At 38.0% G+C, this 15,900-nt stretch overlaps 1 protein-coding gene across 1 annotated transcript in view; it reads right to left on the bottom strand.

Annotated features, from left to right (window-relative positions):
- Positions 1–10,001, bottom strand: part of Pofut3 (protein O-fucosyltransferase 3) — an 82,106-nt gene extending 72,105 nt beyond the window's left edge. Inside the window, exons 1-2 of the mRNA XM_076852505.1 lie at positions 9,654–10,001; positions 3,908–4,202 (exon numbers count right to left, since the gene is read on the bottom strand). Coding sequence (XP_076708620.1) covers positions 3,908–4,202; positions 9,654–9,734 — 376 coding nt within the window. The 5' untranslated portion in view covers positions 9,735–10,001. The remainder of the gene's footprint in view (positions 1–3,907; positions 4,203–9,653) is intronic.
- Positions 10,002–15,900: the final 5,899 nt, after the last annotated feature.

The raw sequence follows: 15,900 nt of genomic DNA, 5'->3' as shown, positions 1-15,900 counted from the left end.
GTGTGTGTGTGTGAGAGAGAGAGAGAGAGAGAGAGAGAGAGAGAATAGATCATTTTTTTTTATTATTTTGGTGCTGGGGATTAAACCCAGGCCCTCATGCATGCTAAGCACATGCTCTATCACAGAGATACACCCTCAACCCCTCTCCTAGTTTATGAAAGAGACCTTAGAATGCATTTCTTAATCCCTCTAATCATGTGCTCCCTCCCACCTCTGAAACCCCAAAAGATTTGTTGACATTTCTCTTTTGGTACATATAATGACTGGCTATGCAGTACATCTGGGCAATATCTTTGCCTCAAAAGAATAATCTTTAACATCAAAAATTGTATTTTTCACCTGATTTTCTAAACAAAGTATATTCACTAGATTAGTCTAATAGGACAAATATAAAAGGACACTTTAGGATACAGAAAGTGGATAAACAATGGTACCAAGTTAGGAACATTTGTAACTTATGACTAAAATGGTGACTATCCCACTCTCGATAACCTCAAAAAAAATTTATATATATAGTACAGTTGGTAGAGTGGTCGCCTAAAATGCACAAAGCCCTAGGTTCAATCAATTTTTTGGTACCACCAAAACAATACACACACACACACACACACACACACACACAAATTTAACCACGGTTGTAAAGAAAGCCCTCTACAATGAAAACTATAGAATGCTGAAGAAAGAAATTGAAGACCTTGGAAGATAGAAAACCTCCTATGTTCTTGTATAGGTAGAATTAATATCATCAAAATGATCATACTACCAAAAGCAATATAGAGATTCAATACAACCTCATCAAAATACCAATGACATTCTCCACAGAACTAGCAAAAACAGTCCTACAATTCATTTAGAAGAATAAAAGGCCCAGAATAGCCAAAGCAGTCCTTGGCAAGAAGAGAAATGCTGGAGGCATCACAACACTGGACTTCAAATTATACTTCAGAGCTGCAGTAACAAAAACAGCATGGTATTAGCACTAAAACAGACATGAAGGCCAAGAGAATAGAAAAGAAGATACAAAGACAAATCCATATAGATACAGGTATCTGACACTTAGCAAAGGTACTAAAAACATACATTAGAGAAGAGAAGAACCAGTGGTGCTGGGGAAACTGAAGAAGAAGAATGAAACTTGACCTCTATTTCTCATCCTGCACAAAACTCAATTCAAAGTGGATCAAAGACCTGGGACTTAGTCTAAAAAACTCTGCAACATTGATGAAAGCGTAGTCCCAACACTCCAACTACTGGCACAGACACTGACTTCTTAACAAGTCTTCTTAAGTGCCCAGAAATAAAACTTAGAAACAATAGTGGGATGGGATAAAATTAAAAAGCTTCTGCACAGCAATGCATAGAGCAAACAGAATGGGAGCAGATCTTTGCCACTGACTCCTCAGATGGGTATAATATCCAGCATGTTTAAAAACTACAAAAGCTTAAACTAAAAACAAACAAAAAAAAACAGCAATTATTAAATGGGCAAAAGAACTAAACATATACTTCTCCAAAAGAAAAAATACAAATGGCCATCAAATATATGAAAAATGTTCAATATCTCTAGTAATCAGGGAAATGCAAATCAAAAGTTCACTGAAGGGCTGGGAATATAGCACAGTTGGTAGAGTGCTCGCCTCAAATACGCAAGGCCCTAGGTTCAATCAATTTTTTGGTACCATCAAAACAAAAAAGTATATTGAGATTTCATTTCACTCCAATCAGAATGGCAATTATCAAGAATACAAATAATAACACATGCTGGTGAGGATGTGGGAGAAAAGCTATACTTATATATTGTTGGTGGGACTGCAAATTAGTACAACCACTCTAGAAACCAGTCTGGGAATTCTTCAAAAAAACTAGGAATGGAACTACCATATGACCCAGCTATCCTACTTCTTGCTATATATCATAAAGATATAAAATCAGCATACTACAGTGATACAGCCACATCAATGTTTATAATAGCACAATTCACATTAGCCAAGTTATGAAACCAGCCTAGATGCCTGTCAACAGAAGAGTGGATAAACAAAATGTGATATATATATATATATATATATTGTGCTAAGTGAAATAAGCCAATCCCCCAAACCCAAAGGCTGAATGTTCTCTCTGTATTGTGGATACTAACAAAAAATAAGGGAGGTAGGGAGAAAAAAATAGAAGTTCACTGCATTAGGCAAAGGGGAATGAAGGAAAGGGAGGGGAATGGGAATAGGAGAGACAGTAGAATGACTTGGACATAACTTTCCTATGTTCCTATATGAATAAATGACCAGTGTAACTCCACATCATGTAAAACCACAAGAATGGGATCCTAATTAGAATACATTGCACTCCATGTATGTATAATATGTCAAAATACATTCTACTGTCATGTATATCTGAAAAGAACAAATTTTCAAAAAGTGAAAAAAATAAGCTAGACACAGAAAGTCAAGGGTCAATTGTTTTTCTCATATGTGGAAGCTGGAAAAAGGGGAGGTAAGAGGTTTCATGAAAATAGAAGAGAGATCAGAAGTAGATCAGTGGGATTGAGGGAGAAGGAAAAGGGATGTGAAAAAGAAAGACCAGTTAAATAAATAGAAGAAAGATCAGTAGAATCCTAGAGAGAGAGCAGGCAGAGGGAGGAAGAGAAGGAAAGGTGAAGTACTAGGGACTGACTTGAACAAATTAAATTCCATGTTTGTATAATTATGCCAGAAATAACATTAATATTATATATAACTGTAATGAATTAATAAAAAAATCAAAATAACTAAAAAGAACGAGAAGTATAGATCAGTGGTAGAATGCCCTTGGGTTCTATACCCAGAATTGCCAAAAAAAAAAGGGTGGATAAAATTACTTCCAAGCTATGTGTCTGAGATATATCTCAAACATAAATAAATTTTGTGTTTAGATCTGGGTTTCATCTCCAAAATAATAATTATGTACATACAAATATTACAAAATCCAAGAAAATACAAAATCTGAAACACTTCAGATAAGAGATACTTAGGCTGTACTTGAAATTTCTCTGGATTTTTAAGTATCTGGAATTTCCCTGAATGCTTACCTATAACAGAACACTGCTCTGTAGCCCTGACCAACTAGTGGGGCATACCTACAACCTAGTTTCTAATGAACTCATTTTCTGTTTTATTTAAGCTGTTGTTAGGCAGAACACTGAGAATAACAGTTCTACCTTTCCAGAGCCAGCAACAGACACACACATATATACATACATTCATACCCACTCTAAAACAGATTTCCTTTCATTGACTTCGTAACTGAAGCAATTAGCTTCACATGCATTTGGCCAATTGGTCTCCCTAGCCCCACCTCTCATCACCAAGAAACTCTATATTCCCATCTCTGCTGGTATCCTGCAAACTACATCTACTGGGGTTTGGTTGCCCTTCAATCCCAGCATGACAAATAATCAGCCTCAAGAACTCTTGAAAGGTGACAATCTTTTTATTTTTATTTCTGATTAATCTGACGTCATATAAAGGAAGAACATGATTCCTGGCTTAAGTACAATTAAAAATCTGTCACTGTAATCAAAACCTGGCTTTCATCACAAGTGACATTTTGAATTCATGTCAGTGTTTATGCAATACCCAATCCCCTGATAACAAATGTAATAAGCACAAAACTTAACTGTGAAAAGGTGAGAAAACAAAATCTCTCTTCTCCTCCATAAATACCAACTAGTCTGGACAAACACTTCTTTGCTGCTCAGATTTCCTTGATGTTTATATTTGCTAAATGCTCAGGCCTTCCAGAGAGGAAACCAGGTGTGCCCAAGTGTCTTCAAGGGGAGCTCCCACCCCCTCTTCCACAGGAAACATGCAGCAACTCAGTTTTGGAGTGAGGCAGCAGCAGGCAAAGGAAGAAAGACAGAAGGCCCACTTACCATAGAAGAGGAAAGCTTTGGTCATGGGATGGTGCCAGTAAGTCCGGTTGATGGTGAAGAAACAGGCATCTGCTCCACACTGGCCCAGCCGTCCAGTTTCCCCAGTCAGTGGGGACCACCAGAGCATGATGGGGTAGCTGTCAATTTCCAGTTTTCTCTTCCTAATCAAGGACAGTGCGTCTTTCTGAAGGAATGGATTGAGATGTTCAGGCTCTTCCTCCAATTTTTTACGTCCATCTTGCAAATTGGAATTTTTAAACGTCTTCCTTTCAAATTTTCCTAGCTCAACCACGACCTAAGAATGAAGGCAATTATTACCAGAGTCACATTTTTTAACTTTCATCAGCGTATCTCACTCATCTTGATGATTTAGCCTCCTATAGTTTTCTATTGTTGCTGTAACAAATTTGCATGAACTTAATAATTCAAAACAGCACACACTTATTATTACACAGTTCTGAAGGTCAGAAATTTGGAATGAGACTCACTGGGCTAAAATCAAGGGGCCAGGAGGCCTTTATTCTTTTTTGGAGATTGGGAGAATCAGTTTCTTGCCTTTTCTCTCTCTTGGAGGCAACCCACAGTTCTGGACTCAAGGCCGCCTTCCTGCTTCTTCAAAGCCAGCAGCACTGAAGACTGTGGCTCTTTTGACAATATTTCTCCATCTAAGGAGAGCCAGGAAAGACTGTACTCTTAATGATTCATGTGATTACACTGGGCCTCCATACATAATTCAGGATAATCTCCTGTTTTAGTCGATATCATGCTACCTTACCAGAACACCTGAGATTGAGTAATTTACAAAGAATTGAGATGTATTTCTTACAGTTCTGGAGGCTGGGAAGTACAAAGTCAAGGGGTCCCTGAGCAGGAAAGGAAGACACGCTTATGCTTTGATCGGGAACTCCCACCAGGGAGTTCTGACTGACTTCCACCATAAGGCACTCATCTGCCCTCATGACCTGATCACCTCTTAAAGTTCCCACCTCTCAATCCTGTTGCATTGAGGACCACGTTCCCAACATGTGGACTCTGAGAGATATTCACACCAAAGCATTTCCGTACCTCAAGGTATATCACATTAATCCCATATGCAAAGTCTTTTTTGCCAGGTGAGTAACATATTCACAGGTTCCAAGCATATGGGGCATGAAAAGAGCCTCTAAAATAATAATTCTACTAAACACTTAGACCCATTTCCCTGCTATTTCATCAGCATATATAGCATCTAGCACATTTAGTACCTTGAAAACTATAATAGAGTTTTTACCTGTCTACACTAACGATGACATTCCAGGGAAAAAGAGTTGTAAACTACCAGCGGATTACCTTTATTGCAATTAAAGAAGTCATAACATGAGAGTTATATTTTTAATGATACCTACTATTGCACTGACACCATGAAGTATAACAACAAAACTTCTTGGAATCTGCGTTATCAACACAGTAAACCATTAGGGACTGGATCTCACTCCCTTCCACATAAAACCACATTTTTACCTACGTCAAGATAGTCTAAGTCAGAGTCACTGGACAGCCAGGCCATCAGAAACAGTAATCTGGAGGTGGTGAGATTGAAACTGAGGACCAATTGTTCTCCAAAATTTTTCACATTTTAAGATTTAATACCAAGATGGCCCTACAAAAATATTATCAAAAGGGTTATTTTACAGTACTTTAAACATCAATGATCAGGCTATCAAGCATATAAAGCAGTTAAAAGAAGGCACATTTACATTTTTCTTGCAGTCAGCCCTCTGTATATGCAAGTTCCACATCTATAGAGTCAACCAACTGTGGATCAAAAATATTCAAAGAAAAATTTGCATCTGTACTTAACATGTATAGACTTATTTTTCCCTTGAATTATTCCCTAAACAATAAAGTATAACAACCATTCACATAATTTTTACACTGTGTTGGGTATTATAAACAATTTGAGGTGACGAAAGTATATAGAAGAAAATGTATGAGTTATATACAAATAGCACACCATTTTAAATAAGGGATATGGGGATCTGCCAATTTTGGTTCCACAGAGGGTCCTGGAACCAATCTTCTGTGGAAACCATTGGATGACTACATTAATTCCTCCACAGCCAGCCACAGAGGCATTTCCTGTGTGGCCATCAGGCCCCACCAGCCAAGGATGGTTTCTCTTTTATTTCCTTGTTACTCCTATCACTGGTCACTGATGAATGACAGGGAGTCTGCAAGTTCCTGGAAAGGGCCCATAAATTTCATTAGATTCTCAAAGGTATCTAAGGCCAACTAAAAGTAAGAATCACAAATTGAAAGTCAACCAACAAGCACTCCAAAAGGAGTAAGGAGTTCTATTAGCTCTTTAAAAAATCATATGAGGGGCTGGGATTGTAGCTCAGTGGTAGAGTGCTTGCCTAGTATGTGTGAGAAACTGAGTTCAATCCTCGGCACTACATAAAAATGAATAAATAAAATAAAGGTATTGTGTCTGTGTACAACTAAAACCATTTTTAAAAAATCATATGATACCAAAGTCCACATTAAAACAGCAAAACGATCCCTGAAAACTAAAGCCTAACCCTTGCCAATAGCTTTCTCAGCAATTTTGTAATCGAATAATGTAGCTCTTCCCCAGCAGCTTGATGGAACAGAATTGACTTATAACTCCACACTATCTTTTCATTTAACTTTCTTTTGCAAATGTACAACCAGTAACCTAAAAGAAAAAAACATGGCTTTTAAAAAGCCATGGGATAGGGCTAGGAATGTAGTTCAGCAGTAGTGCACTTACTTAGCATGTGCAAGAACATGGGTTCAATCCCCAGTATATGTGTATAAATATATATACATATATTTATATATTATTATTTGTATTATTATTTATGTATACATATGTACACACACGCACACACACATACACACACACATATATATATTTGTTTATAGTCAGGCCCAGATATCATTATCAGGTGGTAGGAAATATGGGGGGACAGAAAAACATATTTAAAAAAGCTATAAGGATAAAAATCAGCCAGATCCATAATCTAGAACTCAAAAGGAAAGATAACCCAGTTTCTTCAACAAACCTGTGACATGGCATAAAATGTGGGATAAAAGAAATTTGCAAAAGAAAAAATACAAAGCACAAAACCTGAGATATATCAACCAAATGTAATATGTGAAATTTGTTTACTCCATATTCAAAACAATCAATTATTTTTAAACTAATTTTAAAAAATTGGGGGAGGGAATTTTAACATCCCTATGATACAGAAGATATTAAGTAATTATTATTAATTTTATTCAATGAAAGAACAGTAATATGGATACATGAATTTTTTGTGGGGAGACAAGCAAGGAAGACAAGCAAGCATTTTCTCAAAGACAAGCAAGGAAGCAGTCAAGTGTTTCCTCTGTCCAGAATCCGAGTCTGGCTGTAGAGTGTCTGCCAAAGTGCTTTCAAAATCTTTATCTCATTCTATGCTGATTAGGAGAAGTAGGATCTCGCAGAGTCAAAAGGCCCCAAGGAACACCTATTTCCAGGGATTGAACTCAAGGGCACTCAACCACTGAGCCATGTCTCCAGCCCTATTTTGTATTTTATTTAGACACATGATCTCACTGAGTTGCTTAGCACTTTGCCATTGCTGATGCTGGCTCTGAACTCACAATCCTCCTATCTTAGCCTCCTGAGCTGGGATTACAAGCATGAGCTACCATCCCCAGCAGTTATGTGAAATTTTTAAAAGTCCCTATCTTTCAGTGATTAAAACCAATATATATCTAGATGAAATACTATTATGTCTGAGATTTGCTTTAAAATATTTTAAATGCATTCATTAAGTTGCATCAAAAAGTAATATTCAAAAATTTACAAAATATAAACAAAAATGGATAACAATGTCTAAGATGAATGATTTCCTCCAGAGAATGACAATGTTTTAGTTTAACTGTAGGTAAACCTAACATTTTAGAGTTTAGATTATTATTAGTTAAACACTATAGTTTATATATCTGTAATGGGCTGAATTGTGTACCCAACAATTCATATGTTGAAGTCCTAAGCCTCAGTACCGTAGAATATGACTAATATTTGTATATAGAGAAGTATATTTGGATACAGACAAGCACAGAGGAAGGACAAATGAAGACCCCTCCTTTAAGTCAATGTGGCAGACTAAGAAGAAACAACTCACCAATACTTTAGACTTGAATTCCCCAACCTCCAGAATTGTGAGAAAATTAATTTCTTTTGTTGAAGCTAACCATCGTAAGGTACTTTATTATGACATCCATGACATGACTGTGTTTGTTTATCCTTCCTTTACCCTATTCATGTAGCAAATTATTTCATCTGCCTACTCTCCAAACCAATAAAAACAGGAATGCTTCTGAATACAGAGGCATTTTATAAAAGTATCCCATGTGCCAGGAAAGACTGAGGAATAACCCAAACCATGCTATTAGTGGCAAAACCCAAACTGATCCACACTAAGGTTTAGCTCCAGTATTCATACCATTTCTGATGCTCTGGAACTGAGAGAAGAAAGACATACACGTCAAAAATATGGTGGCAATTTATTCTGACACCAAAAGGAAAACTCTTACCTTAGGTACTCTTCATAACTGAGAAAAGAGCCAAAATAAGATCAAAGCTCTCTTATAACTTTCTGTAGAAAGGAGCAGAAAAACCCAGCCCCTCCTACAGAGCAACTCCTAGAGACAAGCAAGGAAGACAAGCAAGTGTTTCCTGAAAGACAAGCAAGGAAGCAGTCAAGTGTTTCCTCTGTCCAGAATCCGAGTCTGGCTGTAGAGTATCTGCCAAAGTGCTTTCAAAATCTTTATCTCATTCTATGCTGATTAGGAGAAGTAGGATCTTGCAGAGTCAAAAAGCCCAAGGAACACCTATTTCCATTGGTCCCATACCTGAAAGACTGACATCCACAGATAATCTGTAAAAGTCTCTTGAAGGCTCAAATGGACAGAATATATCTACATGTGATAGCCATATTTTTACCATCACTGCACAATTTTTATTTCAGTTTTAAATCAGCAAACAGAGTTTAGAATAACCGTAGGAAATAAATCAAATATGTCAAGAAATTTATTAATGCAGTTGTTTGTATTCTGCACTTACTTTAAGACACAGAATATCTTTCAGATACTCTTTACAGAATAGTCCTTGCTTCTTCAAGAATGCCATCTTTCAGAAGTGATTAGGACCTATAATCCCAGCTACCAAAAAATGTGGGGCAGGAGGATCACAAGCTTGAGGCCAAACTGGGCAATTTAGTGAGGGCCTGTCTCAAAGTAAATTAAAAAGAGCTGGGATATAGCTCAGTAGTAGAGCACTTCTAGCATGGGGGAGCCCCTAGGTTCAACCCCTAGTACCACAAAAAAAAAAAAAAAAGAAGCAGATAGAAAACTTTGAGAAAGTTATTCAACTTTGACCCAATGAGACAGTCTGAACTTTGCCTAAAACCAGGACCATACAAGAGTCACACTCTGATCTCAATCTCAATGATTTTGTTTCTGCCTGACATATCTGTTTGCTGTACCCATTCACTCAACCTCAACTTCACATGATTAAATTAAAAAAAAAAAAAAAAGTGTTTTTCCTGCCTTAGACAGTAGCAATCACCTGATCCTGAAAGATTAAGCAAAAAGTAACATACTTGGAATTCTGTGAGAACAGAGCTGGGGATATAGAGGAGATGGCAAAGCCTCAGGGATGAATCCACAATACACAACTCAAATTTGGTACCTGGAGTGTGATGAGCAGAAAGACAGTAGCTGTCATGCACAGGCAAGATGCCAAAACCTTCCTCCTCTGAATCCGCACCATGCTGCCCTGCCCTGGGTGACTGACAGAGGGCTAGCCCAGTTAACAGGTGTTCTCGCGGCAGCCCATAGCCCGAGACAGCTTCACATGGAGGAACCATCTGGGTGCCAATTTCTTGCACTGCCATTCCTGCTGGGACCTGGTCTCCATGAAGGACTGAGATCTGAGGTTTTGAGCGAGCCTGGCTTGGCGTCGAGAGCAAACAGCATGCAGTCTTCTTAAGCTATCATCGGAGCAGCTGGAGATTCTTCAGACAAGAAGACATCAAACAATTCTGTAACAGACAAATGGATAATCTTTTAGCGACAGTGCACAAGATTTAATAAATGTAGTCTTACAGGTTTATCATGTACGAGCACTGATGTTTTAAACTAAAAGGAATCTTCAAGATCATGTAGTCCTAATACTTTCATTCACAGACAGGGAAATGGAGACCAGAGTAGTGAAGTGGTTCACCTAAGGTCACCTAGCCCATTAGAAGAGCATGTCAAATCTACAATCAGGTCCCAAACCTAAAATTCTCTTTCACTTAATTTTCTCTGGCATAAGAGGATCGAATTCCAGAAGCCATTTATGTGAAGTTACTTCCTTATATCTAGGTTTCAAAGGAGTAAAGAAGTAGAAGAGTGGTAGAGCACTTGCCTAGCATACAATTTCTTGCACTGCCATTCCTGCTGGGACCTGGTCTTCACGAAGGCCTCAAATACACGAGGCCCTGAGTTCAATCACTCTCTACCACTACAGAGTGGGGAAAAAAGGAAAGAAAGTACCAGGACTATGTACCCACTCTGGTTAAAAATTAGAAAAAAAAAATATTGGTCAGGCTTCAATCAAAAATGAATAATAATTGACGAGGGTGTTGGTCAGTGGTAAAGTGCTTGCCTGGCATGCAAGAGGTCCTGGATTTAATTCCCAACACTAGACAAAGAAAATTTATAATGGATAATCATCAACTGCCCCAGTATACCCCAAGAAAACCAACTTCAGTGAAAACATAAAGAAACCCGATTATCAATTTATTTTGTTAATTCCTGTATGGCAAGTGTAATAAAGCAGTGTGCTGTTTGAGCAACATGACTCTGGTTTCATCTATCTCGATGGATGATCTTTTTGAAAAGTTTTAAAAAGGAACTACATGGTTCCAAAAGATTGTCTCTTATTCCCAAGACTCCATGAGTTCCACGTCTTAGCAAATGGCCTTGTGGAGGTCAGAGTGAAGCAGGGATCAGCTTGCAGAAGATGGTCAGTATTGCTTCACAGTGCTCCAAAGGCCTGACCCTAACTCAGAGCCACAGGTCTCTAGGAGAGAGTTAAAGATATAACAACAACTGTAAAAAGGATACAGAACTCTGGTTAAAGACCTGGGTCTAAAAAGTGAGCTCTTCTCTCATCTTGATTTACTTTTAAGCCCAGGATACTTTTCTTCCTCAATAACACAATGACTCACTGAAAGTGCATTTTTCTTCTTTCATCCGTGGGAATTCTCAAATAGAGTAACTACGAAAACAGACTCTAGAGTCTGCAAGGATTCAAATCTCAACTCCCCAGCTGGCGTAATGCAGGTACACCATACATTTAAATATTATTATGATTTTTATTAGATGGAAGTGAAACTGAATTCTCAATGTCACTGTCTCATCAACTGGAACTTCTTAAGGAGATATGAACATGAAAAGGAGACTGCTCATGTTTATTGAACAACCTATTATGGGCAAGGCCTTTCCTAAGTATGTAGCATTTACAAGCCAAAAACAACTGCATGAAGTAGCAACTACTATCCTTAGTTTTGGTGAGAATATTAAATTTGAAGGCAGCAAGGTAAATTGCTCAAGACAATAACTTTACAACTTTGATAGATACTACAACCACAGAAGAGTCTGGCTTTTGTGTTCATGTGATTTGGGGGGTTTTGTTTGTTTGTTTTTTCTTTTTTTGTAATGTTTTGGTTTTGTTTTTTTACTGGGGATTGAACCCAGAGGACTTTACCACAACCCTTTTTATTTTTTAATTTTGAGATAGTGTTTCACTAAGCCACTTGGGGCCTTCCTAAGTTGCTGAGGCTGGTCTCAAACTTGAGATCGCCTGTCTCAGCCTCCTGAGTCACTGGGATTAAAGGCCTTTGCCACTGTACATGACTCTTTTCTATTTTTTTTACCATTAATACTATAAAATTCATACCAGATCATGCTAACATTACAGCTATCTACCTGAACCACAGGAGGGAAAAAACAATAAACAAACAAACAAAAAAAAACCTACGCAGAATAGTTGTTGGCTAGTATGTTAGAGAAAACAAAACAAAATCTACCAGGAACCTGTAAAGCTCCTTACCTTCTACTCAGTAGATGATAGTAGATATTAGCTACATAAAATGTGAAGCTGGCTATTTGGGTTCTAATTCTGGTTCTATCACTTATACATAATATAATTTGGACAAGTTACTAAGCCTCAGTTTTTTTAATAATAAACAATAAAAGTTAATTATCATTGTTTCTTTCCTTTGCATAACAGAAAAATTATCAAATTTTCTATTTAGGGGCTGGGGATGTGGCTCAAGTGGTAGCACACTCGCCTAGCATGCGTGCGGCCCGGGGTTCAATCCTCAGCACCACATACAAACAAAGATGTTGTGTCTGCCAAAAAATAAAAAATAAATTTTAAAATTCTCTCTCTCTCTCTCTCTCTCTCTCTCTCTCTCTCTCTCAAAAAAATTCTACTTAGGTGCAAAATCAATTTATTATAATTAATGCATCCAGATTAGAAAGTAAAACAATATTATGAGCTTAAAAGGGAATAAAATTATATCACTCTCAAAAGTTTTAGGTCTGTCAGTCTACTCAATCTTATTTATAACCACTTTGTAAGCTAGACAAGTTCCAACAAATAAGTAAACTGATCTTCAGCAAGTTTAAGTGATTGACTGTATCATTTTTTTTAAAGCAGAAGTGGGTCTAGAAATCAGGTCACTTGACACCAAGATCAATGGAAAGGAAAGACATGGGAAAAACAATGAAAGTTTGTCATGAATACAAAACAAGCCAGGGACAAAGGAAAACAAAGGATGGAGAGAGAACTTGAGGACAGAGTTAGGAATGTTTTTACAGCTACCAGATAGCTCAGGTCAGTTGTGGGGTCTTTATAAGGCTGTATAAAGAAAATTCTGCAACAGAAGAATTTAAGGCTACAAATTCCCTTGCATCTGGAAAATCTCAACTTAGGTTATACTCCTGAAGCTAGAGTAGTGAGATCTCAGGGACCAAGCAGTGGTTAAATACCCACCACTAAAGAACAGATCCCAGTACTGTGATTTATAGTATGCAGCCATCAACCAAGTCTCAGGGTACATTTGTAGCAGTAACAATCAATCTAATATATAGTATTAATTACCCAAGGCCTATCATCAAGTCAGCAGTCTCCCAGCTTGTGTGACAGATGGCTTTGCGGAGAGCACGATGAAGACCACCAATCTCCAACTCCATGGCACTCCAAGAGCAAAGTGCCCTTCTGCCTAGCATTGCCTGAAAAATAAATCTCAGAGTCTTCTAAGAGAATGCCCCCAAATATTTTTTTCCTGGTACAGAGCAATGTGTTTGTTCAATCACAGAACATCACATCTGAAATGGACTCTCACTAACCAACTCTCTTGACCCTAGAAGTTGAGCTTCTATAATGTACTGCCCTGGGGCTGGCCATCTGCTGCCCAGAGTGGAGTTTGGAGCTAAGTGCAACTGCCTCGTGCTCCTGCAAGTGCTATTCCACCAAAACCAGCAGCACTGTCATCCTAAAATAGATCCAAATTTCCTACTTTGTTTTGAATTAAAAGAGACAGAAGAAAGACTGAGTATCTCAAAGAAAATTAGCAGTCTGAGTGTGCCAGCTCCAAATTCTGACTGTGCAGGGCCAGAATTGGAACAAAGAAATGATTCTACCCCGTGCTTTAGACTGAAAAACGAGAAGCCAAGCCTAGTGATGCACTTGATACATGATATTTCCAACCCTGACAGTCTGTGTCCCTCTCTGCTCTCTCTCCCTATTGGCAGGAAAGAGGTGAGGCAGAAGGCAGGGAGCTCTGGGAAGCCTCCTCTGCTCAGTTCTTTCTCATCTAGCAACTGGAAATCAATTGTTTTAATAAACAACCCTCTTAACTGAGATAAATATAATACCAGGAAGGGCTTTCAGAGGGGATGTAACTGATTATCAAACTTAAATTATTCCTATTAAATTATTCCTATTAAGGTATAATTTCTCCAGTTAGCTTGACTCTCCCAGGAGGTGTGGTCACTCTATAACATAAATCTCCAGGACATCCCTTACATGGTTGCTTAGAAAGAGATGAGATGGTAGACTGATGGGAAGATGTCTAAGGACCCATATTAGTCTGATTTCTATGCTGTGACAAAACACCTGAGAAAAACAATCTTAAAAGAGGAAATATTTATTTTGGATCATGGTTTTACAGTCCATTCAATTATGAATGCATTATTGGATTACTACATTGATGAGATCAGAGCCCTTCCCAAAAACCCCAAGTCTGAAAATTGCTACACTGTAGACAAATCCTTCAACACATGAGCCTTTGGGGTACATTCCAAATATAAACCATAACAGGACTTTGGACCACTCTTCAGGCACATGCAACTACCTCCTTTCAACTATCTCTCATTAACACTCCTCACTCATTCCTACCTGGTTACTCTCAAGACCAATAACCAATGTTCTTCCCAGTCTGACTTTCATGCATTCTCCATTCAGCTATAGATTAGGTATATCACCTCCGATTGACATCCTTCAATGGCTTCCCAAAAAAGGTAAATATCAAATTTCAAATTCTCAAGGTAAATATCAAACTCTGTTAGCTTAAAAGCTAGAGGATGTGTATCCCACCCTACACCTCTTGATTCTTTTCCTGGTGTCCTCCTCACACATTCTGCCCCAGCTATTCCTAGAATGCAGAGCTTCCTCTTCTGTGCCCTCTCTAGAGTGCCTGATCCTCTTTCACTTTTCCAGCTATTCCCCAAGACTCTCAAGGTTACCTAAAATGGGATATACCCCTCCCAAGACCAAGTCAGCTTATAGATCCATATCATCCTGTGCATTATTTCTATCACAACAATGGAGAGAAGGAAGGAAGCTGGAGGATTTTAGGAAACTTTCTAAAGCTGCTTCATTGGATGCATAAAAAACAATTGTGACATGAAACAGTTGGTCTATTGTTTAATTTGAAACTTCTTTAATACCTGCCACTGTCCCTAGAGCATCTAATGACCACAATGTAATGATTCCAATTTTGACTTTTATCCAATTTTATCAACATTTGTTTCCATGGTTTTTAATGGACTTCTGATCTTGCTAGGCAATTATTTTTATATAAAGAAGGCTGAGGGTTAAAGATTTCTGCTTGGGAAGGTTATCTTATGCAACCAAGCACACATTTCAGACAACACTAACAGAGACTAGGAAGGGAGAAAGGAGCACTGGCAGCCTTGTGAATCAAGATGGACTATTAAAGGGGTGGGGAGGTGTCAGGGCATGCCCTTAGATTCCAGATATACACTTCAGTGTTAATAATTCAGCCTCCACTGATATAAAGCCCCAGTTTAAAAAAAAAAAAAAAAGCACAGTTAAAAGGGGTGAATGGGGCACAAGACTGAAGCTTTTATGTCACAATAAGAACTAAGGTGATTCCTCAAGAAGCAAGGAGGCATCATCTTTGATTTGTTTATTTGTTTGCAGTACTAGGGATTGAACTCCAGAGCCATACCTCTGAGCTACACCCCCAGACCTTTTTTAATTTTATCTGGGACAGGGTCTCACAAAGTGACCCAGGCTGGCCTTGAACTTGCAATTCCCCCAAGGCAAGAATTCTTCATCTTTGTTTTTCCTATAAGGTCTTCTTAGTAAGTATTCATTCTTCAAAAAGAACTTATAGATTTTTTTGTGTGTGACAATTTTCCTACTTCGCAGATATGAAGAAAAATATCTCATCTACTTTTAGCAATTTACATAATCATGAATGAGGAGCTGGTTAAATAACACAGAATATGGCTAACACTTCACATGTCTATAAACAATAGCTGTACCACACAATCTTCTGAAGTTTCTTGCCAAAAACAAATTCTCTATTCCCATGAATAGTGTCCAGGTGCAAAAATTCTCCAGAGAAGAAAGT

The sequence above is a fragment of the Callospermophilus lateralis genome, chromosome 4 (assembly GCF_048772815.1).
Source record: "Callospermophilus lateralis isolate mCalLat2 chromosome 4, mCalLat2.hap1, whole genome shotgun sequence".
Taxonomy (NCBI): domain Eukaryota; kingdom Metazoa; phylum Chordata; class Mammalia; order Rodentia; family Sciuridae; genus Callospermophilus; species Callospermophilus lateralis.
The sequence above is the reverse complement of the archived record's forward strand: the minus strand, read 5'-3'. Positions and strand labels throughout refer to the sequence as shown.